Genomic DNA, 25,602 nt, shown 5'->3' on the forward strand with positions numbered 1-25,602 from the left:
GCCATGTTGACTATCCCTAACCAGTACCTTGCCTTGCCAAATACATGTAAATTCTGTCCCTCAGGATTCCCTCCAAAAACTTGCCCACCACCAATGTCAGGCTCACTGGCCTATAGTTCCCTGACTTTTCCTTACCACCTTTCTTAAATAGTGGCACCATGTTAGCCAACCTCAAGTCTTCTGGCACCTTGCCTGTGGCTATCGATGATACAGATATTTCAGCAAGAGGCCCAGCAATCACTTCCCTCGCTTCCCACAGAGTTCTAGGTTACACCTGATCAGGTCCCAGGGACTTATCCACCTTCATGCATTTTAAGATGTCCAACACCACCTCCTGTGTAATATGGACTTTTTTAAGACATTGTTATTTATTTCCCCACATTCATATCCATATTCCATATCCTTCTCCACAGTAAACACTGATGTAAAATACTTGTTTTGTATCTCCCTCATCTCCTGCAGTTCCACACATAGGCAGGATTGATGATCTTTATGGGGCCCTATTCCCTCCCTTGTTACTCTTTTGTCCTTAGTGTAATTGTCGAATCCCTTTGGATTCTCCTCAACCCTTTTTGCTAAAGCTAACTCCTTTGCCCTTTCTGCCCTCCAAATTTCCCTCTTCAGTATACTTGTACTGCCTTTATATTCTTCTAGGGATTCACCCAATCCCTGCTATTGATACCTGACATATGCTTCCTTCTTTTTCTTGACCAAAACCTCAATTTCTCTAGTCATCCAGCATTCCCTACAACTACCAGCCTTGCCCTTCACCCTAACAGGAACATACGGTCTCTGGAATCTCATTATCTCATTTTTGAAGGCTTCCCATTTCCCAGCCATCCCTTTATCTGTGAACATCCACCCCCAATCAACTTTTGAAAGTTCTTGCCTAATACCGTCAAAATTGGCTTTCCTCCAATTTTGAACTTTAACTTTTAGATCTGGGCTATCCTTTTCCAACACTATTTTAAAACTAATAGAATTATGGTCGGTGACCCCAAAGTGCTCCCCCACTGACACCTGCCCTGCCATATTTCCCAACATTAGGTCACGTTTTGCACCTTCTTTGGTGGGTATGTCCACATAGTGATTCTGAAAATGTTCTTAAGAGCATAGAACAGTACAGCATAGTACAGGCCCTTCGGCCCACGATATTGTAATGACCTATTATCTTGTATACACGTAACAAAGTCCTCTCCATCCAAGCTCTTAACAGTATCACAATCCTACTCCTTGGAAAGTTAAAAACCTGTATTATAACTACCCTTTTATTCTTATAGATAACTGAGATCTTGTTACAAATTTGTTTCTCAATTTCTCACTGACTATTGAGGGATTTATAGTACAATACGAATAAGGTGATCACCCTTTCTTATTTCTCAGTTCCACCCAAATCAATTCCCAGGAATACCCTACCTAAGTAAAGCTGTAATGTTGTCCCTAATCAAAAATGTTGCTCCCCCTCCTCTCTTGCCCCCCACTTTCTATCCTTTCTTTAGCATCTATGACCTGGAACATTAAACTGCCAGTGCATCTCTGAGCCACATCTCTGCAGTCACTATGATATCCCAGTCCCACGTTCCCAACCATGTCCTGAGTTCATCTGCCTTACCTGTTATGCCTCTTGCATTGAAATAAATGGAGTTTAATTTATTCGTCAGACCTCATTCTCTGCTTTGTTTCTGGCTGCTTGACTCATTGACAGACAGACACACACACACACACACATCGAGACCCACCCCCACCCAACTAGTTTAAATCCTCCTGAGGAGCTCCAGCATATCTCCCACCGGTATCTTAGCTCCCTTCGAATTCAGGTATACCGGTCACCTCTACCTCAAAAGAGATTCCAATGATCCAGAAATTTAAATCCTTCTCCCCACACCAGCTCTTCAGCCACACGTTCATCTGCTCTATCCTCCTATTCCTACCCTCATTAGCTCGTGTCACTGGGATTTTATTGTTACCCTCAAGGACTTTCTTTTTAAATTCCTACCTAACTTCCTGTATTCTGTCCTCAGAATCTCGTCTTTTTCTCTTCCAATGTCATTAGTCTCACTGTGTACAACAACCTCCTGCTGGTCCCTCTCCCCTATGAGAATATTCTGCACCGTCTCCGAGAATTCCTTGATCCTGGCACCAGGGAGGCAACACACAATTCTGATGTCTCGTTGACAGCCGCAGAAACATTCATTTGTGCCTCTGTCTACAAAGTCCCCTATCACAAACAATCGCTTGGAACCTGACGTACACTCATTACAGTAGAGCCAGTCTCGGTACCAGAAACCTGGCAGTCAGTGCTACATTCCCCTGAGAGTCCATCACCCCCTACATTTTCCAAAACAGCATACTTGTTTGAGATGGGGAGCAGCCACAGGAGACTCCTGCACTGCCTTCCTACCCCTCCTACCTTTCCTGGGGATAACCCATCTACCTGACTGCATCGGCAGTTTTTCTCCCTTCCTGTGTCTGCCATACATAGCAGCCCCTGGCTCCTGTAAATTCCTCATTGCATCTAACTGCCGCTCCAACCGATCCATGTGATCCAGTAAGATTCGTAACCAAATACACTTCCTGCAGACATAATCATCAGTAACATGGAAACCCTCCCTAATCTCCCACATCCAAAAGGAAGACCACATCACTCTAGTAAAGGCCATCTTTGCACCTTAACAATCTACAGATGCAGAAAATAACACAGCCTTACTGCTCCAGGCTAACTTAGTACCTATGTTTCATATTTTAAAAGTTTAATCAAGAGACAGATCTGAAATAAAAACATATAAGCAAAAAAGAACCGACTCTACTCATTATTGTAGATTTACAAAAAAAGAAAAACACTTTAAAAAGTGGCCACTTAGCTGCTCCCCTGCTGTGTGCTTCTTGGAGCATGAAAGACTGAGGGCAGGACAAGATTGAAATGTATAAAATTATGAGGGTTGAATACAGATGGTGGCGGGATCAATGGCAAGGGAGCATACATTTAAGATAAGGGGCAGGAGGTTTAGAGGAGACGTGTGGATGTTATTTTCCACCTAGAGGGCTTGCAAGGTTGGTAAAGGAGGAAACTCCCATAACATTTAAGACAGATTTAGATGTACACTTGCAATGTCAAGGGATACAGAACTATGGACCAAGTGCTGAAAAATGGGATTAGAAAAGTGAGGTGGTTGTTTTTGACTGATGCAGACCTTGATGGACCAAAGGACCTTTTCTGTGCTGTAGATATCTATGACTCTACATCTGTCATCGGATTAATTGTTGCTGCAAATTTGATGTGCAATATGTGACCTCCATGTTTCTTGTAATTTTTCTTTCTTGTTTTCCCATGCTAGAATTTTGGAAAGTAAATTACTGCTGTAATAGCTATTAGAATAAGTCTCCTGCTACACAGTAAATACCAGCAAAATTCAATTTTTCAGGAAGCCCAATATTCAACAAGGGAGCAAGAGAGACAGTGTGAGTGAGAGAGACGGTGTGAGGTACAATGAAAGCATGTGTGTTAAGCGGAACTGCCCTTGACATCAAGGCCATGTTTGGCCAAGTGTGGCACCAGTGATCCCCAGCAAAATTGGAGTCAATGACAATCAGGCGGACCAGGTTGGAGTCATACCTGGCACATAGGAAGACGCTTGTGGTTGGAGCTTGGTCATCTCAGATCCAGGACATATCTGTGCGAGGTCTTCCAGAGCAATGGCTCTGCCTAACCATCTTCAGCTTCTTCGATGACCTTACCTACATTGTAAGGTCAGAAGAGGGGATGTTTGCTGTTGATTGCACAATGTTCAAAACCATTCATAGACTTCTTAGATACTGAAACAGTCCATGTCCAAATGCAACAAAACCTGGACAATATCCACGTTGGGCTGAAAAGTGGCAAGTAACATTCGTGCCATTCAAATGCCTGTCAATGACTATCTCCAATAAAAGACAATCTAGCTATTGCCTGTGCGATCAGCCATGATCCTACTGAGTGGCAGAGCAGGCTCAAGGGTCTGAATGGCCTACTCCTTTTCCCATTTTTATTCTTATGGTCATTGACATTCAATGGTGTTACCATCACTGGATCCTCCACTATCAACATCCTGGGGATTACCATTGACCAGAAACTGAACTGGACTAGCCATATAAATATAGTGCTTACGAGAGCAAGTCAGATGCTAGGAATGCTACAGTGAGTAACTCATCTTCTCACTCCCCAAAGCCTGTCCATTACCTACAAGGTACAGTTCAGGATTGTAATGAATACTCCCCACTTGCCTGGATGAGTGCAGCTCCAACAGTATTTAAGAACAGTAGCTTTACTGTGTGACAGAATAAATCAGGAGATAATTGAGGGCATGTAACAAAGGCGGTCCGTTAATCATGAATGACTTTAATCTTCATGTAGATTGGTATAGTCAGATTGGTAGAAGAAGCCATGAGGAAGAATTAACAGTGTATTCAAAAAGTTTCCTAGAATAATAATAATAATAATAATATCCAATCAGCAGTTGGGCTATTTTGGAATCTGGTGATATGTACTGAGGCAAATCTAATAAATGCTGTCAGAGTAAATGATCCCCTCAGAAACAGTAGTAGAATTTTACATTTAGTTTGAGAGAGAGGAACTTGGATCGGAAACAACTTTGCTAAGCTTAACTGAGTATAATTATGAATGAATGAGGGCAGAGCTGGCTGGAATGGATTGGGGTAAAAGTTTAGCAGCAAAAACAGTTGAGGAACAATGGCAGACTTTTAAGAAAATAGTTTGTCGATCACAGAAAAGATGTGTTCCAGTGAGGAAGAAGGATTTCAAGAATGGGATAAGCCAATGGTTAACCAGGAAGTTAGTGATAGCATCAAATTAAAAGAAAACATATAATATGGCAAAAAAAATGCTAAGCCAGAGATTGGAAACATTTTAAAAACCAACAAAAGACAACCAAAATGTAATAAAGAGGGAGAAAATAAACCTTTGAAGGTAAACTTGTTATATCAAGATGGACAAGAACTTCTTTAAATATATAAAACGAAGTGAACATAAGCTCCTTAGGAGAATGAGATTGGGGAAATAATATTAGGAATCCAGAAATGGCAGAATAGTTTGCATCAGCCTTCACAGTCAAAGACACGAGTGGCATCCAAAAATTGCTAAATATTCAAGAGCCAAAAGGAGGAGAGGAAATAAATGTTCTCACTGGTTTCCCTAGCACTTTTTCTCCACTGAGGCTAAAGACCAGTAAGCTCCTGGACCTGAAAGGTAGCATCCTAGGATATTGAAGGAAGTAACTACAGAGACAGTGGATGCACTGGTTGTAATCTTCCAGGAATCCTTAGATTCTGGAAAAATTTCAGAGGATTGGAAAACCGGCAATGTAACATATTTATTAAAAAAGGGAAGGAGACAAAATAACATTTGCTTGCACATCATTTCAAAATAATCATTCAATGCCCTCAAGTGCCTCAACACATCTTGCCTCTACCATATTTTCAGGCAGTGCATTCCATACTGTGTTAAAAAGGTTTGTTTCTCACATCACCCTTGCTTTGTTTGCAAATCCCTTTAAATCCCTTTCATTTTTTTTCTTCAAAGGTGGGAACAACTTCTCCCTATCTACTCTATCTAGTTGGTTCATTATTTTGAAAGCCTCGATCAAACCTCCTCTAAGCCACCTTCTGTCCAAGGAAAGCAGATCCAACTTCTCCAATCTATCCTCATAACTTAAGTTTATCATTTCTAGATCCGTTGTAAATAGTCTTGCAGACTCTCCACTGTATTCACATCTTTCTATAATGTGGCACCTACAACTGTACACAATATTCTAGCTGAGATCAAACAAGTGACTTATACAAGTTCAATATCACCTTTCTGCTCTTGTACTCTATGCTTTTATTAATAAAGCTACGAACTGCTCTTTCCACTTGACCTGCCAGCTTCAGTGATCTGTGCACATATACATCCAGGTCCCACTGCTCCTGCATCCCCTTTAGAATTATACTACTTATTTTACATTGTCTTTAAATGCTTTTCCAACCAAAGTCCGTCAGCTCACACTTCTCAACATTGAATCTCACCTGCTACACATCGACCCACTTGTCCACCTTGTCAATGTCTTTTTGGAGTTCCACACTGTCCTCCTTACAGTTCACAAATTGTGTGTGTTTAGGGTCATCTGCTAGCCCTGAAATTATCCCCTGTGCACAAGGATCCAGATCATTAATATATATCAGCAAATGCAAACGACCCAACACCGACACTTAGGGAACTCAAAGTTTGAGAAGATTTGTAGCTCGGGTTGTGGATGAGTTTGTAGACTTGCTCACCGAACTGGTGTGTTTGATTGCAGATGTTTCGTCACCCTGCTTGATAACATCGTCAGTGTGCCTCCGGTGAAGCGTTGGTGTTCTGTCCCGCTAGTTCACAGTTTTCTGGGGTGGTTGACATCACTTCCGGTTTTGTTTTTCAGTGGTATGTATATTGAGTCCAGTTCAGTGTGTTTGTTGATGGAATTCCGTTTGAAATGCCAGGTCTCCAGAAATTCCCTAGCATGTCTCTGTTTGGCTTGTGCCCATCAACAAACACATTGAAACAGGAAGTTGATGCCAACCATCACAGCAAGCCGAGGCATATAAAGAACGAGCGGGACAGAGCACCAACACTTCACCAGAGGCGTTACCTAGCAAGGTGATGATACAAAATGCAATCAATTGCACTGGCTTGGTGAGCAAGTCTATGACCTCACCTAGGGAACTGCACGACACACCTTTCTTCCGGCCTGAAAAATATGAATATCAAGAAAGTTCTTGTACACAGTAAGTGATAATACTGCCTCATAAGATGATGGAAGCAGTGGCACTCAATGATTTCAAAAGAAAATTGGTCTGTTAAATGAGGTAAATAAACTTGCAGGCTTCAGGCATAGAGAGATATAACCGTAACCTTATCTAACCTCCTCCCATCTGAGAAACAACCATTTGCTATGACTTGCTGTTTTCTGTCCTTAAAACATTGGTTTATACAAGCTGCTGTTGGACCCTCCTATTCCAGGATGCTCAATTATTGACCAGCTTTTTACGTAGTACTCAATTAGTCAATTCAAATAGTCAAAACATGTTAAGCCCTTGACAAAGCTATGCCGGCTCTGTCGTTAACTCACATTTCTCCAAATGCTTGTTTTTAATTCCATCTTTGCTGTCTGAAAGACTTACCTATCAACCAGTCTGTAGTTACTAAGAATGCCTTGAACATGAGTTGCCACTCACTAATTGAGTCATACAGCATGGAAATAAACCCAAACAAAAACAGAAAATGCTGTTCTGAGGAAGATTCATTCGACCTGAAATATTAACTCTGATTTCTCTCCACAGAGGGGCGGCACGGTGGCTCAGTAGTTAGCGCTGCTGCCTCACAGCACCAGGGACCCGGGTTCAATTCCAGCCTCGGGCAACTGTCTGTGTGGAGTTTACATATTCTCCCCGTGTCTGTGTGGATTTTCTCTGGGTGCTCCAGTTTCCTCCCACAGTCCAAAGATGTGCAGGCTAGATGGATTGGCAATGCTAAATTGCCCAGTGTTCAGGGATGTGTAGATTAGGTGGGATATAGGGGGATGGGTCTGGGTCAGATGCTCTGAGGGTCACTGTGGAGTTTTTGGGCTGAAGGGCCTGTTTCCACACTGTAGGGATTCTGTAATCTGAGATGTTGCCAGACCTGCTGAGCTTTTCCAGCAGTTTCTGTTTCTGATTTACAGCATTTGCAGTTATTTCAGTTTTTATTATGGAAATAGACTTGTCCATGCTGATCTGGTTTCCTGAACTGAACTAGTCCCATTTGCCTGCATTTGGCCCATATCCATCTAAAACTTTACTATCCATGTATCTCTCTGCGTGTCTTTTAAATATTGCAGTTGTACCCACCTCTACCATTTCCTCTTCCATGTACACATCACCCTTTGTGTTAAAAAGTTGCCCTTCAGATCCCTTTTAAATCTTGCCCCTCTCACCTTAAGCCTGTGCCCTCTAGTTTTGGACTTTCTTACCCTGGGGAAAGACATTGGCTATTCGCTTTATCTACGCCATTCATGATTTAATAAGATTCCCATGCTCCAGGTGAAAAAAATGTCCCAGCCTATCCTGCCTCTCCCTATAACACATGGTTGTTGGAAGTTCCGGGATTTAGATGCTTTAAAAGAAATAGGGAGGGTGGTAAAAGAGGCAGCGGAGTGGCATTGCTAGTCAGGGCTAGTACAGCAGCTACTGAAAGGCAGTTTGAGAATGATATGTCGACAGAGTCAGTTTGGGTTGAGGTTAGGAACAAGAAAGGAGCAGTCACTTTGTTGGGGTTTTTTTTTACAGACCCCGTAATAGTTGCAGAGAAGTGGAAGAGTAGATTGGGAGGCAGATACTGGGAAGGTGCAGAAGTCCCAGGGTTGTAGTCATGGGTGACTTCAACTTTCCAAATATTGATTAGAAACTTTTTAGTTGCAATAGTTCAGATGGAGCGGATTTTGTCCAGTGCGTTCAGGAAGGATTCCTGAAACAGTATGGAGATAGACCATCACGAGGAGAGGCCACTTTGGATTTGGTGCTTGGCAATGAACTGGCCAAGTGTTAGTCCTGTTGGTAGGAGAGCATTTTGGCGGTAGCGATCATAACTCTGTTACTTTTACAACAGTCATGGAAAAGGATAGGTACATACAGCAGGGTAAGGTTTATAATTGTGGGAAGGGTAAATATAATTCTGTTAGCCAAGAACTGGGTAACATAAAATGGGAACAGATGTTGTCAGGGAAGAGCTCTATAGAAATGTGGAGATTGTTTAAGGAATGCATACTGCGTGTGATCAATATGTTTGTCCCCAGCAGGCAGGGAAGATGCAGTCGAATGAGGGAGCCTTGGTTCTCGAGAAAGGTCAAATGACTAGTTAAGAGGAAGAAAGATGCTTATATAAGGTTTAGGAAACAAGGATTGGAAAAGGCTGTAGAGGGATACAAGTCAGCCAGAAAAGAGCTGAAGAAAGGGCTTAGGAGAGCTATAAGGGGGCATGAGAAAACCTTGGCAGATAGGATCAAGGAAAACTCCAAGGCTTTTTACACGTACGTGAGGAATAACAGAATGACTAGAGTAAGGGTAGGGCCGATCAAAGATTGTAAAGGGAATTTGTGCACGGAGCCTAAAGAGATAAGAGAGGTCCTTAATGAATACTTCTCTTCGGTATTCACAGCTGAGAGGGCCCTAGTTGTAGGGGAGGACAGTGTGAAACAGGCTGGTAGGATAGTGGAGGTGGATATTAATAAGGAAGATGTACTAGGAATGTTGAGAAACTTAAAGATAGATAAGTCCCCTGGGCCTGATTGGATTTATCCAAGGATTCTATGGGAAGCGAGTGAAGAGATCGCAGAGCCTTTGGCAATGACCTTTTCGTCCTCATTGTCCATGGGTATAGTGCTGGAAGATTGGAGAGTGGCAAATGTCATTCCCTTGTTCAAAAAAAGGAATAGGGATAACCCCAGAAATTACAGGCCAGTTAGTCTTACTTCAGTGTTGGGCAAATTATTGGAAAGGGCACTGAGAGATAAGATTTATGATCACTTGGATAGGCACAGTTTGATTCGTGATAGTCAACATGGATTTGTGAGGGGTAGATCATGCCTCACAAACTTTATTGAATTCTTTGAAGAGGTGACCAACCACGTGGATGAAGGTAGAGCAGTGGATGTGGTATACATGGATTTAAGTAAGGCATTTGATAAGGTTCCCCATGGTAGGCTCTTGCAGAAAGTAAGGAGGTATGGGATAGGGGGAAATGTGGCAGATTGGATTCAGAATTGCCTGACCCTTAGAAGACAAAGGGTGGTAGTGGACAGAAAATAGTCAACATGGTGCTCGGTTACGAGTGTTGTACCACAAGGATCTGTTCTGGGTCCTCTTCTATTTGTGATTTTTGTAAATGATTTGGATATAGGAGTGGAAGGGTGGATTAGTAAGGTCTCGGACGATACAAAGGTGGGTCGAGTTGTGGATAGTGCAAACGGCTGTTCTAGGTTACAAAGAGACATTGATAGGATGCAGAGCTGGGCTGAGAGGTGGCAGGTGGGGTTTAACCCTGAAAAGTGTGAGGTGATTCATTTTGGAAGGACAAACTTGAAAGCAGAATATAGGGTTAATGGAAAGATTCTTGGCAGTGTGGAGGAGCAGAGGGATCTTGGGGTTCATGTCCACAGTTCCCTGAAAGCTACCACCCAGGTGGATAGAGTTGTTAAGAAGGCGTATGGTGTGTTAGCTTTCATTAATAGAGGGATTGAGTTCAAGAGCCGTGAAGTTATGCTCTAGCTATATAAAACCCTGGTTCGGCCACATCTGGAGTATTGTGTCCAGTTCTGGTCGCCTCATTACAGGAAAGATGTGGAAGCGTTGGAAGAGGTGCAGAGGAGATTTACCAGGATGTTGCCTGGAATGGAGGGAAGGTCTTACAAGGAAAGGTTGAGAGAGCTCGGGCTTTTCTCTTTCGAACGATGAAGGATAAGAGGTGACATGATAGAGGTGTACAAAATGATCAGAGGTATAGATAGAGTGGATAGCCAGAGACCTTTTCCTAGGGTGGTGGTAGCTATTACGAGGGGACGTAGTTTTAAAGTGAGTGGAGGTAGATATAGGGGAGACGTCAGAGGTAGGTTCTTTACTCAGAGAGTGATAGGGGCGTGGAATGCATTGCTGGAGAGGGTAGTAGAGTCGGCCTCATTCGGGACATTTAAGCGGCTATTAGGTAGGCAATGATAGTATAAGGTAGGGGTGGAGGTTAGATAGACCTTATGTTTAGGTAAAATTTCGGCACAAAATCGTGGGCCGAAGGGCCTGTACTGTGCTGTACTGTTCTATATTCTACGTATGTTCTGTGTAACTCAAATCCTCCAGTCTCAGTAACATCCTTGTCAATCTTTTTTTGCACTCATTCCAGTTTCATAACATCTTTCCCATAGCAGGATGGCTAGAATTGTATGCAGTACTCCAAATGTGGCCTTACCAATGCTTTGTACAGCCGTAACATGGTGTCCCAACTCCAGTACTCCTTGTTCACCACTCAGTTCTTTGAAAGTGACATCACAGGTAGACAATGTACCTGCACCCCTAGATCTCTGCTTGACAACACTGCCAGGGCCCTAACATTAACTATCTAAATCCTGCCCTGGTTTGCCTTACCAAAATGCAACACCTGACATTTATCTAAATTAAACTCCATCTGCCATTCCTTGGCCAACTGGCCCAGTTGATCAAGATCCTATTGTACTCTTAGATAACCTTCTTCACTCTCTGTTTACCACAATATTGGTGTCATCCACAAACTTACCAACCATATCTCCTATATTCTCATCCAAATTGTTTATATAAATGATGAACAACAGTGCTGATCACAGGCCTCCAGTCTGAACAACAACCTTCAACCACCAGGCTTTGTCTCTTACTGTCAAGTCAATTTTGAATCCAGTTAGTTAACTCTCCCTGGATCCCAGTGTGATCTAATCTGACTAACCAGTCTACCATGCGGAACCTTGTCAAATGCCTTGCTAAAGTCCTTGTAGACAACATCTACCGCTTTGCCTTCATCTTTCTTCTTGGTCATCTCTTCAAAAGCCTGAATCAAATTCATGAGACACAATTTCCCATGCACAAAGCTATGTGACTAATCCTAAGCAGTCCTTGCCTGTCCAAATGCATGTGGATCCTGTCTCTCAGAACCCACTCCAGCAAATTACTCACCACGTTGCCAGGCTCACTAGTCTATAGTTCCCTGGCTTTTCCTTGCAGCCTTTCTTGAATAATGGCACAACTTTAGCCACCCTGCAGTCATCCACCACCTCACCTGTAGTTGTTGATAATATGATTATCTCTGTTAGTGGCCTGCAATTTCTTCCCTAGATGTCACAATGTCTTCGGATACACTTGATCAGGTCCCAGGGATTTATCTACCTTTATGCATTTTTAGACCTCCAAAACCTTCACCTGTAATATGGACTCTTTTTCAAGAAATCAATATTTGTTTCCTCAAGTTTCCTAGCTTCCATATCTTTCTCCACAGTAAATACTGATGCAAAATATCTGTTTACGATCTCAGCCATCTCCTGAGGTTCCACACAAAAATAACCTCGTTGATCTTTAAGGGGACCTATTCTCTCCCTCGTTATGCTTTTGCCTTTAATCTACTTCCAGAATCTCTTTGGATTCTCCTTAACCTTATCTGCCAAAGCTATCTCATTTCCCCTTTTTTGCCCTCTTGATTTCCCTTTTAAGTGTACTTCTGTTCCCCTGTATTGCTCAAGGGATTCACTTGATCCTCTGACACATGCCTCCTCCTTTTTCTTGACCAGAGCCTGAATATGCCTGGTCATCCAATGTTTCCTACTTCTGCCAGCCTTGCCCTTCACATTAACAGGAACATGCCAGCCCTGAACTCTCACTATCTCAGTTTTGAAAGCTTCCCTCTTGCCAGATGTCCCTTTACCTGAGAATAGTCTCCCCACCCCCAATCAACTTCTGAAACTTCCTGTCTGATATTATCAAAATTGGCCTTGCCCCAATTTTGAATTTTAAATTGTGCATCAGGCCTATCCTTTCCATAACTATGGTCTCTGGACCCAAAGCTTTCCCCCGCTAACATCTCAGTCACTTGCTCTGCCTTAGTTCCTTTGGTATCACCTATCTGACACTCACATTTTTTGCCCATCCCCAATTACCCTGATGGTAAGTGGGGTCATCTTGGAAAATACTTCGCTAAGCACTGTTATAGTCCTTTACTTTGTTTCACAATACATAATCCAGAAAGGTCATGTTCAGTATTGTTCACAGAATCCCTACAGTGTGGAAACAGGCCATTCGACCCAAGAAGTCCACATCGCCTCTCTGAAGAGCATCTGACCCAGATCCATTTCCCCTACCCCTGATTTCCCATGTCTAACCCATCTACCTAAACATCCCTATGTGCACTATGTGCAATTTAGCATGGCCAATCCACCTACCCTGCACATCTTTGGACTGTGGGAGGAAACCAGAGCACCTGGAGGAAGCCCACGCAGGACACGAGGAGAATGTGCAAACTCCACACAGTCGCCCAAGGCTGGAATCGAACCTGGGTCCGTGGCGCTGTGAGGCAGTAGTGCTAACCACTGAGCCCCATGCCGCGATTTCATCCTGTATTTCATGTCCAAATTGCATTGAATACTAAGATCACACTGGTGATTTGATACAAATGCACTGATTCACAGTCAAGGTTGTAGATATAAAAAAGGAGAAAATTGATGTTTCTATCCACTTGAAGTTTAATAATTCCACCCATGTAAAGTAGCCTAGAGGGATTTGCATTCACTATAGATCTCCAATGATGATGTTCCTTGCCACAAAATAAATTCAGACTGTTTTATCTTTGGCCATTCATTTTTAAGACATTTTGTCTTCAATCAGTCATTCATGCCTCTTCCCATTAAAAGGTTTTATTTTAGATTGTTCCACCTCAAACTTCACCATTCTCTTCTGTGTTAAAAATGTAGACCTTATGACACAATACCCAATAGATCCCCACAGACACTTGGTGCAGAATTTTAGAGGCTCCCACTTCGTGCTGCCTTCCCTCTTGTCCCCAGTGCAATTATTGCCTAATCTACTTCCATTGTGGCTGAGATCAGGGAAAGGGAAAAAAACCTGGCAGGCTAAATCCTTAGGACTTCCTCCCATGAAAGAAAAGTCTCACCTCCAACCAATCAAAGTGAGCAACATGGGATGTCAGGTAAGTTCTTTTACACAGTAAGTGATAATACTGCCTCTAAAGATGGTGGAAGCAGTGACAATCAATGAAATCGAAAGGATATTAGTCTGGCAAATAATGTAAATAAACTTGCACACTATATGAACTTCCCAAAGCGGATTTCTAATTTTTCAGGTATTGGTACTGCTGCCTCAAGGAAGTTCTAAATGAAGACTATTTATTTCCTCCATGAAAGGAAAGGAAATCAAATCAAAATACACAAAGCAAACATTGCCTTTGATAGATGCTAAAAACCAAGCTCTTGATTAAAGAAATTCTTGTGAAGCAAACAACTGATAGTAAATAATCTACTGCAGTTTACATGAAAGAGAGTACTGAAAGGTATTCCGTCAGTATCACAATCCACTTATTAATGATTGATGAATCTTAATCTTAAAATGATGCAGGTGGTACCTGGGATACATACAGAGCATATTATGGTGCCGGTAATCAAAACGTGTTGTTCAATAGGTTAATTAATTTTAAAAATTAAACAGCTAATTGAACAATAGCTAAAATAAAGATAATACCATGCTGTAAGTCTTTAAACAATCGGTTCATTTACTGAACTTTGATCCACTTCCGATGCTTTTCAAATTGAAAAAAAATGCTCTTTTATCAACGCCTGTAATTTATTTTCTTTTGCAGGTGATGCAATTTGGAAGGATTGATGGTAATGCATACATCTTGGATTTTCAGTATCCATTTTCTGCAGTACAAGCTTTTGCTGTTGCATTAGCAAATGTTACACAGCGACTGAAATGAATGGGAAGAACTAAAGTGCTTTCTGGAGCTGAGGATCAAAAATTCCAGAATGTATGTTGAAAGTACTGACTGAATTGGTCTGGGCAGCCACATCGCTGTCTTTCACTTTAAAGGATCGCAGATCATCTATTTAGTCTTGAAGTAACAGGAAGGCAGAAGAGCATGCTTTTCAGATGCATGCTATGATGATTACAGTTCAGGAACCTTGCTGTTCTGTAGACCTTTCCATGCTTGTTTGAATAACCCAGTAGAATAAGTTTACTTGTTAACTAGAAGGCCTTACATTATGGTGTAATTTTCTTTTTTCCTATAACAAATACAGAAACTTGCTTTCTTTGCAACTTTTTTTAGTAAGAGTAATAATACTTGAATAACACATAGGATTCCTGGGAACCGGAACGATTGACTTTTGACTATGGTATTAGTAGATAGCTAGGTTGTGTCAATACTATTGAGCACTGGAAAGAACAATTTAATATGCTCCTAAGTTGAAACTACAAGGACATTGAAATCTTCAAAAGTGTTTTTGAGATAGAAAGTTTTAATAGTCATTGTTTTGAAATTAATGTTTTGTGTTTCTGTTGAGCTGTTTTAGTGCTAAATATCATTTCAGTTGGACATTTTATCAAGTTTTATTACTTTCAGTTTTTCTTTGTTTCTAATGACGAGCTAAGCACACATGTATCCCTGATAGCGAATTGTTTTCCAAATTGATAAGCAAATTACCAATTTTAGGTTATATCTGTAAAGTAGGGGGACCAAATGTTTTTAAATATGCAATGCTAGAGACTATGCTACTGTTTCTACATTTTCTTAGATAGCTTTTTTCTACATTTAATTTAGATGGTGATGCAGATGTGAACTGATGTGGAAAGTGGTACTGCTTGCTGTCATGGGGTTTAGGTAATTTGAATATGGTTAATGTTTGTTGTGTTGCTAAGTCATGAATATTTTAAATTTAATTTTGGAAGTAACTTCCAGCTAGCATCATGAGTTTGGATTCAGACAACTTGCTTACAAGATGAAATAAAAATAGATTTTATAGAAATGTAGAATTATTATTATCCTCACTCAACTTGGATTGACATTTTCCATTAACATTAGGGATTTGTAAGCATCAGCAATAGTTCAAACATTTAAATGTTATACGACAGCAAAAGGCCATTTGGTCTATAAGATCTGTAGTAGTACTTGTGCCCTAGATGATCCTTGGCACCATTATGTCATTAGACCCAAGAAACAGTATCAGTCTTGCTCCATAAATACATCTCTAAAATTTTCATTCTCACCATTGTCCTTTTAAATAAGTTGTTGACCTGAATTCCTGATTGGTTATTGAGTTATAAAGAGATTCATACAGCATAGAAACAGGCCCTTCGGCCCACCATGTCTATGCCAACCAACAAACACCAAGCTACACTAATCCATTTACCTGCATTTAGTCCATAGTCTACTATGCCCTGGAATTTTAAGTGTCAATCCAGACTTTTCTTAAATTTTGCAAGAGTGCCCGCTTCCACCACCTTCTCAGGTAGCACTTCCCATATTTCTGCTACCCCGTAGATGAATAAGCTTTCCTCTTCTCCCCTCTAAACCACTTGATCTTCACCTCAAACTTGTGACCTCTGAGTGATAGAATCATAGAGGTGTACAGAAACAGACCCTTCAGTCCAACTTGTCCATGCTGACCAGATATCCTAGATAAATCTAGTCCCATTTGCCAGCATTTAGCCCATATCCCTTCCTCTTCATTTACCCAACCAGCTGCCTTTTAAATGTTTTAATTGTTCCAGTCTCTACCATTTCCTCTGGCAGCTCATTCCATACACACCCCTTAGGTCCCTTTTAAATCTTTCCTCTCTCACCTTATACCTATGCCCTCTAGTTTTGGACTTCCCAATGGCAGAGATTTTGTCTATTTACCCTATTCTTGCCCCTCATGATTTTGTAAACATGTATAAGGTCACTCCTCAACCTCCAACGCTACAGTAAGAATGGCCCCAGCCTATTCAGCCTGTCCCTATAGCTCAAACCCTCGAATCCTGGCAACATCCTTGTTAATCTTTTCTGAACCCTTTCAAGCTTCACAACATCCTTCCTATAGCAGGGAGATCAGAATTGATTGCAGTATTCCAAAAGTGGCCTAACTAATGTTCTGTACAGCTGCAACATGACCTCCCAACTCTTATACTCAGTGCAATGACCAATAAAGGCAAGCATGCCAAACGCATTCTTCACTATCCTCTCTACCTGCGGCTCCACTTTCAGGGAACTATGAATCTGCACTCCAAGGTCTCTTTGTTCAGCAACTCTCCCCAGGACCTTACCATTAAGTGTGTAAGTTCTGCCCTGTTTTGCCTTTCCAAAATGCAGCACCTCACATTTACCTAAATTAAAATCCATATGCACTCCTCGGCCCATTGGCCCATCGATCAAGATCCCATTGTACTCTGAGAGAACCTACTTCGCTGTCCATTACACCTCCAATTTAGGTGTCATCTGCAAACTCACTAACCATACTGCCTATGTTCACACCCAAATCATTTATATAAATGACAAAAAGCAGTGGACCCAGCACAGATCCCTGAGGCACACCACTAGTCACTGGCCTCCAGTCTGAAAAGCATGTCACACATATGTCTGCCACAGGGAAAAGATTCTCACAATCTACTTGTCTCTGCCACTCATAATTTTGTATACCTCAGTAAGATCATTCCTCAGTCTCCTCTGCTGTAAGGAAGACACACCCAGTCTATCCAGTTTCTCAAAACTGAGACTTGTCACCCCGGGCTATGTCCTGGAAAATCTCCATGCTGACTATCTCTGATCAATCCCTGTCTCTCCAAGTGTTGATTGATCTTGTCCCTCAGGATTTTTTCAAATAATTTCCCTACACTGAGGTCAGATGAACTGACATGTAATTATGTGGCATGGTGGCTCAGTGGCTCAGCACTGCTGCCTCACAGCGCCAGGGACCCGAGTTCAATTCCACCCTCGGGCGACTGTCTGTGTGGAGTTTGCACATTTTTTCCATGTCTGCGTGGGTTTCCTCCGGGTGCTCCGGTTTCCTCCCACAGTCCAAAGATATGCAGTCTAGGTGGAATGGCCATGCTAAACTGCCCATAGTGTTCAGAGATGTGTAGATTAGGTGAGTTATAGGGGAGTGGGTCTAGGTGGGATGCTCTGAGGGTCGGTGTGGACTTGTTGGGCCAAGGGGCCTATTTCCACACTGTTAGGGATTCTATGCGGTCTGTCCCTGCTGCCCCAGTGAATAAGGGAACCACAAAGGAATCTTTCAGTCATCCGGCACTTCATTTGTGACCAGTAAAGTTTAAGTATCTCACCAGGGCCTCAGCCATCTTCTCAATTGCCTCCCATAACAGCCTGGGATACATCTCAAAAGGCCCTGGGAATTTATGCACTCTATTACCTCCTCTTATTAATCTTAGCATTGTTCTAAAATCACACCATCCCAACTGAAATCCCTGGCTACAATGTCCTCCTCTGTGAATACAAATGAGAAATATTCATTTAAGATCTTGGCTACATCCTCTGGTTCCATGCACAGATTGCCCCTTTTGTCTCTAATAGGCCCCATTCTTTAATGGTAGCAAGACCTGCAGATGCTGGAGTCAGAGTGGAGCTGGAGGAACACACAACTGGGCAGGCAACATCAGAGGATCCTGACTCAAAACATCGACTTTTCTGCTCCTCTGATGCTGCCTGACCTGCTGTGTGTTCCTCCAGGCCACATTCTTTCTCTGGTAATCCTCTTACTCTTAATATACCCACCAAATTTCTTTTTTAAGCAACCTCCCACACTCACTATCCTTTTGAAGGGCCTCCCTGTTTTTTAAATGTGCTATACCTAACATATACTTCCTCCTTTTTCTTTACCAAGCCCTCGACATCCCTTGACATCCAGGGTTCCCTGGACTGGCTGCCCTAACTATTTATTTTCGAGGAATGTGCTGACCCTGAATTCTCACTTTTAAACTACTATTAAAATATTCCCACTTTCCAAATGTAGACTTATTTACAAGTAGCTGCTCTCATTCGGATCCTGTCAAATGATATTGAAATTGGCCTTCCCCCAATTTAGGGACGTAACTTCTGCATTATCCTTATTCCTTTCCACGATGTTATTGAAATTTAAGGTTACTATCCCCAAAGTGCTCACCCACTGAAACTTCACCCACTTGACCAGCTTCATTTCTTAGGATTAGGTCAAACATTGCCCCATCTCTAGTAGGACTATCTGCATACTGGCACAAGAAGCTCTCTTAGATGCACTTTAAAAATCCCGCCCCAAAAGAATACAAAGTATAAGGAACAGTACTGCATCAGAAGAGACCCTTCGGTCCACCAAGACTGCGCCGACATACAATGTCTTTGTAGACTAAAAACCTTTGTTTGTACGACATCCATATCCCTCTATTCCCTGCCTATTCATTTATCTGCTATTGTATCTGTCTCCACCACTTCCTCTGGCACTGCATTCCAAGCTCTTTGCTCCCTGTGTGTAAATAAAAATACTTGCCTCTCACATCTTTAAGCTTACCCTCTTTTATCTTAAACTTATGTCCCCTAGTAATTGACAATCGTACCCTGGAAAAAAAGACTCTGGCTATCCATTCTATCCATGACTGTCATAATTTTGTAAATTTATAACAGGTCGCCCCTCATCTTTCAATGTTCAAGTGAAAACAAACCAAGTTCGTCCAAACTCTCCTCATAGTTAATACCCTCCAAACTAGCAACATCCTGGTAAAGTATTTCTGTACTCTCTCCAAAGTCTCCACATTCTTATTGTACTGAGGCAACAAGCCTGTGTACATTATTCCAAATGTGGCTTAACTAACGTCCCATATAGCTAAATTACATCCCATCAAATTCTTTCACATTAAGACAATCTCAGTTGAATATTTGAACCACTTTGCCATCTCTATTCATGTTTTCAGGATTAAAAAATTGATATAACACAGAAAAAGGCCATTCAGCCCATCATGTCTGTACTAGCTCTGCAAATAAGGATCTCAGTACCATTCTCCTTCCTTTTTGTGACCCTGCAATTTATTCCTTATCAAATGATCATCTAATGCTCCTTTTGAAAGCCTTGAATGAGCATCTATTTTCTCTGTCCCTGACCACTGTTGTGTGAACAGGTTTTTTTTCTTATCACTTTTGTTTCTTTTCTTAATTACTTATTAAGTGTGTGCCCTCTTGTTCTTGATCCTTTCACAAGTGGGATCATTTTCTCCTTACTTACTCTGTCCAGACCTTATTTTGAATCTTCAATTATATTTCCTCTCAGCTTTCTCTTTCCAAGGAAAAGGGTCTCAACTTCTGCAGTCTTCATAACTGAAATTACTCTTCCCTTCAGCCATTCTCATAAACCTCTCCTAAACTCTCTCCAATGCCTTCCCATTCCTTGTAAAGTTCAGTACCCAAACTGAACACATTATGCCAACTGAGGCTGAACAATCGACTTCATAAATTTAACATAATCTTGCTTTTGTAATCCATGCTCCTATTAATAAAGCCTCGAGGTAGTGTATTCTTTATTAATCACTCCTTCAATCTACCCTGCCACCTTTAATGACTTATGCACACGGACATCCAGGTTCCTCTGCTCCCGCACTACCTTTAGAGTTGTTTGCTTTTCTTTATATTGTCATTCCGTGTTCTTGCTACCGAAATGTGTCACCTCACACTACACTGTATTGAACTTTATTTACCATCTATCTTCTCACTCCGCATACCTGTCTGTCTTCTTCTAATGTTCTACACTATCCTCTTCATAGTTTACAATGATTCCAGGAATTGTGTCATCTGCAAATGTTGAAATTGTGCACTGTTCACTAAAGTCTACATCATTAATATGTCAAAGAAAGGCAAGAGTCCCACAATGACCCATGGAGAGCTCCACTGGAAATTTTTTTCCAAGTCCAAAAGCATCTGTTAGCCATTACTCTCTGTTTCCTGTCACTCAGCCAATTTTGTATCGATATTGCTACTGTCCCTTTTATTCGAAGAACAAAGCTAATTAGTCTAATCCTGGTGTTCGGGACAGACTTCAGAGAAAGAGATTAAATTGTGAGGGTTAACCATGTGCATTCACACTGCTAGAGACTAGATGGTTTTGATAACCATCTTCACGCCCTTCTTGCGTATAAAGCTTAGACCTTATTGACCAGTCTTTTGAGCATTTAAGGTTTTCCCTCTGCCTGCAGCTGAACTTCAATGCCTTTCTAAATTGCAATCTGCATTTCTCCTTCCGGCTCTCCCCTTCACTCACACATGCTACTGGCATTCCATCATCTGCTCCCTACCCCACTTTCACTCATGCCAGCCCCCGTCACTTCCTTCTCGCCTTCTCTGAGCTTATAGTTCTTCTGGAGAACCATTCTGTTAATTGGCTGGCTGGCAGGCATGCAATTTTTATGGACAATAAGGCTGACCAAGACTGGGTGAGCCTTCACTTCTGTTGATATTACCCACAAGCGCGCAACTTAAAATTTTACCTCTTGGAAACCATATTTCTTCTCTTGTGAATATTGTTTGCTATTTCCAAGGATAGACTACCATTATGAGTTCTCAAAGGATCCACTTTGCACCTGACTTCTTTCTGTTTCCTTATATAATTCTGAAAAAAGTGTGTTGATTTTGATATTCTATGTAATTCATTTTTATATTCCCTTTATGTAGCTCTTCTTGTTTTGTCATCATTTGATCTCTTTGCCAGATTTGTGCCTTTTTAAAATAAAAGTTATGTTTTCATTTTAAGTTGTCTCGTAACCTCTTTAGTTGGCCTGTTTTCTTCAGGAAGTACAATTCTAGCCATCTAGATGTGTAAATTGACACAGTATCACAATTTATTTTTGAACGTCTCGCTGATCTTCTTCCATTAACAGGTTTACCTGGTTTAATGTTCCTCTCATAGTATAAGCCTTACATAAATATAGAATCCTGAAGGCTGTTTTGCATTTCTTATTTTCAAACGTTCTATTAAACTTGCAGTATAGTTGTTATTAAATAAATATTTATGCTCTGTTAAGCTGTTTCCAAAATCTTGCTCATTGCTCAAAGTAGTATGCCCCCTTGTTGGCTCTAGGACATAGTGCTGCAGAAAACTTGAGGGAGTGATTAATAAAGAATACAGTACCTAAAGACCTTATTAAAAAGAGCATGCAGTACAAAAGCAAAATTATGTTAAATTTATGAAAGAGACTGTTCAGCCTCAGGAAGTGAAGAAGGTGTTTGGTATGCTTGCCTTTATTGATCAGTGCATTGAGTAGAGGAGTTGGGATGTTATGTTGCAGTTTATAGGACATTGGTGAGGTCACTTTTCAAATACTGCATTCAGTCCTGGTCTCCCTGCTATAGAAAGATGTTGTGAAACTTGAAAGTGTTCAGAAAAGATTTTCAAGGATGTTGCCAGGGTTTGAGCTATAGGGAGAGGCTGAAAGGCTGCTAGTATTTTCCCTGGAACATTGGAGGCTGAGGGGCGACCTTATAAAAGTTTATAAAATCATGAGGAGCAGGGATAGGGTCTTTTTCCCTAGGATAGGGAAGTCGAAAATTAGAGGGCATAGGTTTAAGGTGAGAATGGGAAAGAGTTAAAAGGGACTTAATGGGCAACTTTTTTACTCAGAGGGTGATGCGTGTATGGAAATAGCTGTCACAGGAGGTGGTGGAAGCTGGTACAATTACAACATTCAAAAAACATCTGGATGGGTATATAAATGGGAAGGGTTTGGAGGAATATGGGTGAAATGCTGGCAAATGAGACTAGATTAATTTAGGATATCTGGTCAGCATGGACGATTTGGACCGAAGGGTCTGTTTCTCTGCTGTACATCTCTGTGGCTCTATGGAAACCTCCCTGAACATTCTCAAATTTTTCTACTTTTCCAAAACATGCTCTTCCAATCTGTATAAGTTAAAATTCCCCCCTAAAACTATGCTGCCTCTGCTCCATGCTTGCCTTACCTTTAGAGATAATCATACTACCAGATCACAATTGCTACCAAGAAGCTCTAAACTCCTAGTATATTCTTAAACCTTTTTGTGTGTTTTTAATTCTACGCAAAGTCCTCTTTTGCCTGCTCACTACTTGTTATATCCTCTTGTAATGTTGAAGTGATTTAACCTTAATCAGTAATGTCATGCCTTCCTGCTACCATTTTTTGCATCTTTCCTGCAAATCATACAACCTAGGATATTTAATTTGCAGATCCAAATGTTTTGTAGCCATATATTGGCTTTCATGTGAATTCATTCTTTTTTTTATAATTGCATTTGAATGCACCGCCTACCTTTCCTTTTGCTTTAATGTTTTATTAGCATGGTTCTTATTTCCATCTGCAACTTCTCATTGTCCCATTATCTCTAAGTACAGTTTTCAATTTTTATTCCACGCTCTCCCTTTTTTGTGTATGAATGGTGTAATATAGCTTCCACCTGAGCCCTTCATGCCAACTCACCATAATTTACTAAGTTAAAATCCTGGTGGACCATTTATTCTTCAACTAGTGAAGCTTGTACCAATGGTATAGTTCCTCCCTGTTCGAATAGCAGTGGCAGTGCCTCATCAAATATTTACACCCTTTCCCACCATGCTTCTGGCCATGTATTGACCCCTCTAATCTGCTTATCCCTACTCCAGTTTGTACATGGCAATTGCCAAAAGATTATACCTCTTGATATCTTGTTCTTTCGCTCCTGGTTCTTGGTTTTGTTCAAACAGTACGTCTTAGCTACTTTTTCTATAATGTTCATCTGTACTATCCTTTTGACTCATTTCAAGATGTCCCTCACTCTGAAACGAGTGGGGCCCTCACTCTATTTACCAAGGATGCCATTGGTCCCTCTAGTTATTGAATCCCTATTATACTTCCCCAACTCTCCCCTTTGGAGAGTCTCCTGCTCCAAAATTGCATGGACCCGTTTTGTGGCTATGCTTTCAAAACTTAAATGCTTGGCTCTCTAAACTTAAGATTCCTTTGTTTAAGAGCATTTAAGAGCATTACCCATTGTGTTTAAAGAGAAGAGACAAGCAAAATGCCACATTTACCATTTTCAATTTGTGAATAATAAACTTAATGCAGCCACACAGCAAATTGGAGTTTGTTAATGCATGTGAACATGACCTAACAGTTTATGAGGATGAACCATTGGCAAAGAGCTTCACTATTCATACAGGCCCAAATATAACCCTAACATTTATCAGCCCACAATTCAACTGTTAGCTTTAGCCTGTCGAAAGAATGGGTGGAGATTTATCATTATAATCTGCACTTACTTATTATCTGCTCGTGAACTATAGATCATTACTTCCAGTAATTCTTTTATAATCTTTTGTTGAGCTTTGACAAAATATCAATGACAAAGTGGCTGTTATTTCTCAATTACCAGATTTTCTATCAGCAGAAAAATAGAGCAATAACAACCCCACCAGCATTGTGCAGATAACTTGAAGCAGTAAACATAATATCTTTAACTTAGTCAGAGATAGGAAGAACTGCCAATGCTGGAGTCAGAGATAACACATTTTGGAGCTGGAGGTGGCGTCCAAGTGAGACCAAGCGGAGGTTCAGAGACCGCTTTGTAGAGCACCTGTGTTCTGTTCACAACAAATGACAACACCTTCCACTCACGAACCACTTCAACTCCCCCTCCCACTCCCTGGACAACATGTCCATCCTGGGCCTCCTCCAGTGTCACAACGACATCATCCAGAAACTGGATGAGCAGCACCTCATATTCCGCTTTGGGAGCCTACAACCAAATGGTCTCAATGTGGTCTTTACTAGTTTCAAAATCTCCCCAACCTCGGCCTCATCCCATGACCAACCCTCCCTCTCATCCCTGCCTCCTTGACATATCCATCTTCTCTCCCACCTATCCACTCCTCCCACCTCACTGACCAATCCCCACCACTGCCTACCTGCAATCATCTATCATGATCCCACCTACTTTCCCCAGCCCCACCCCTCCTCTCTCTATTTACTTCAGAGCTCCCTTGCCCCTCCCCCGTTTCTGAAGAAGGGTCCCAACCCGAAACGTCAGCTTTCCTGCTCCTCTGATGCTGCCTGGCCTGCTGTGTTCCTCCAACTCCACACTGTGTTTTCTTTAACTTAGTTCTTGGAGGTTATTACTTGTGGCCACGTATATTCTTTATCTTCTATCCATCAATGATTCTTCTGTGAGGAAATATAACTTCCAAATGGACTTGAAATTTATACTAATGACATATGGATCCGTCTTTTCATAGTCAAAGTACTTCAGCCTGGATGCAAGCAACAAATATTAAAAGGTCTGGTGCTTGAAGAGTGAAATTAGTTATAAGAGATTCTGAAGAATTTATAACAGCTACCAGAAAATATCTCCTTCATCAAAATTTATAATTGTCATTTACTATGATGTTATCCAAATCTTCACTCAGCAAAATGTAAATACATAGATTTCTAACAATATTTACCAATAATTAGGATTACTGGAACATAAACATATTTTCAGTTTAATATTGAGATATTATTCTCCTGGCTTAACCATCCATATTCAGCTTACACCAAATAGTCACAAAGAGTTAAATATATATATAGCTTTTTTATAAGTCTCTCCTAAGATAAAAGTGACCTTTCCTTTACTGCTGCTTTTCTTTTTATGAAAATATGTACATTTTCTATGTTGACAGGAAATTTTATATTTTATTGTGTTTAACTGAGCAATCATGAAAGTCTTTTACCCAAAATAAATATAAACTTCACTGAATTCATTAGAAGTATTATTCTTAAGTAGGTTCTTAAACAAAAGTATGTGGTTATAGTAATGTTTCAGTTAAATGGCCAAACAATGCAAATCTAAAATAATGACTGCATAATCTTAAGAAAATTAGTTTAAGTATTTATATTAAAGTTCAATGCCAATTTCATTGGAACTTACAACAATAACAAAGTAAAACTTGCATTTGGTTTGTCTGTTACTCTATTGAATATTTGAACAGATTTCCTAAAATGATTATCTAACCTTAGTTGCAGAGAGTTAGTACAGGTTCTGCA

General features: G+C 41.0%; 1 protein-coding gene across 1 annotated transcript in view; it reads left to right on the plus strand.

The window, feature by feature from the left end:
• Positions 1–21,403, plus strand: part of LOC109918713 (tubby-related protein 4-like) — a 576,781-nt gene extending 555,378 nt beyond the window's left edge. The window contains exon 16 of the mRNA XM_048600969.1: positions 14,423–21,403. Within this exon, the coding sequence (XP_048456926.1) occupies positions 14,423–14,539 (117 nt within the window). The 3' untranslated portion in view covers positions 14,540–21,403. The remainder of the gene's footprint in view (positions 1–14,422) is intronic.
• The last annotated feature ends 4,199 nt before the right edge of the window (positions 21,404–25,602 follow it).

Source organism: Rhincodon typus, chromosome 9, assembly GCF_021869965.1.
Source record: "Rhincodon typus isolate 14 chromosome 9, sRhiTyp1.1, whole genome shotgun sequence".
Lineage (NCBI taxonomy): Eukaryota > Metazoa > Chordata > Chondrichthyes > Orectolobiformes > Rhincodontidae > Rhincodon > Rhincodon typus.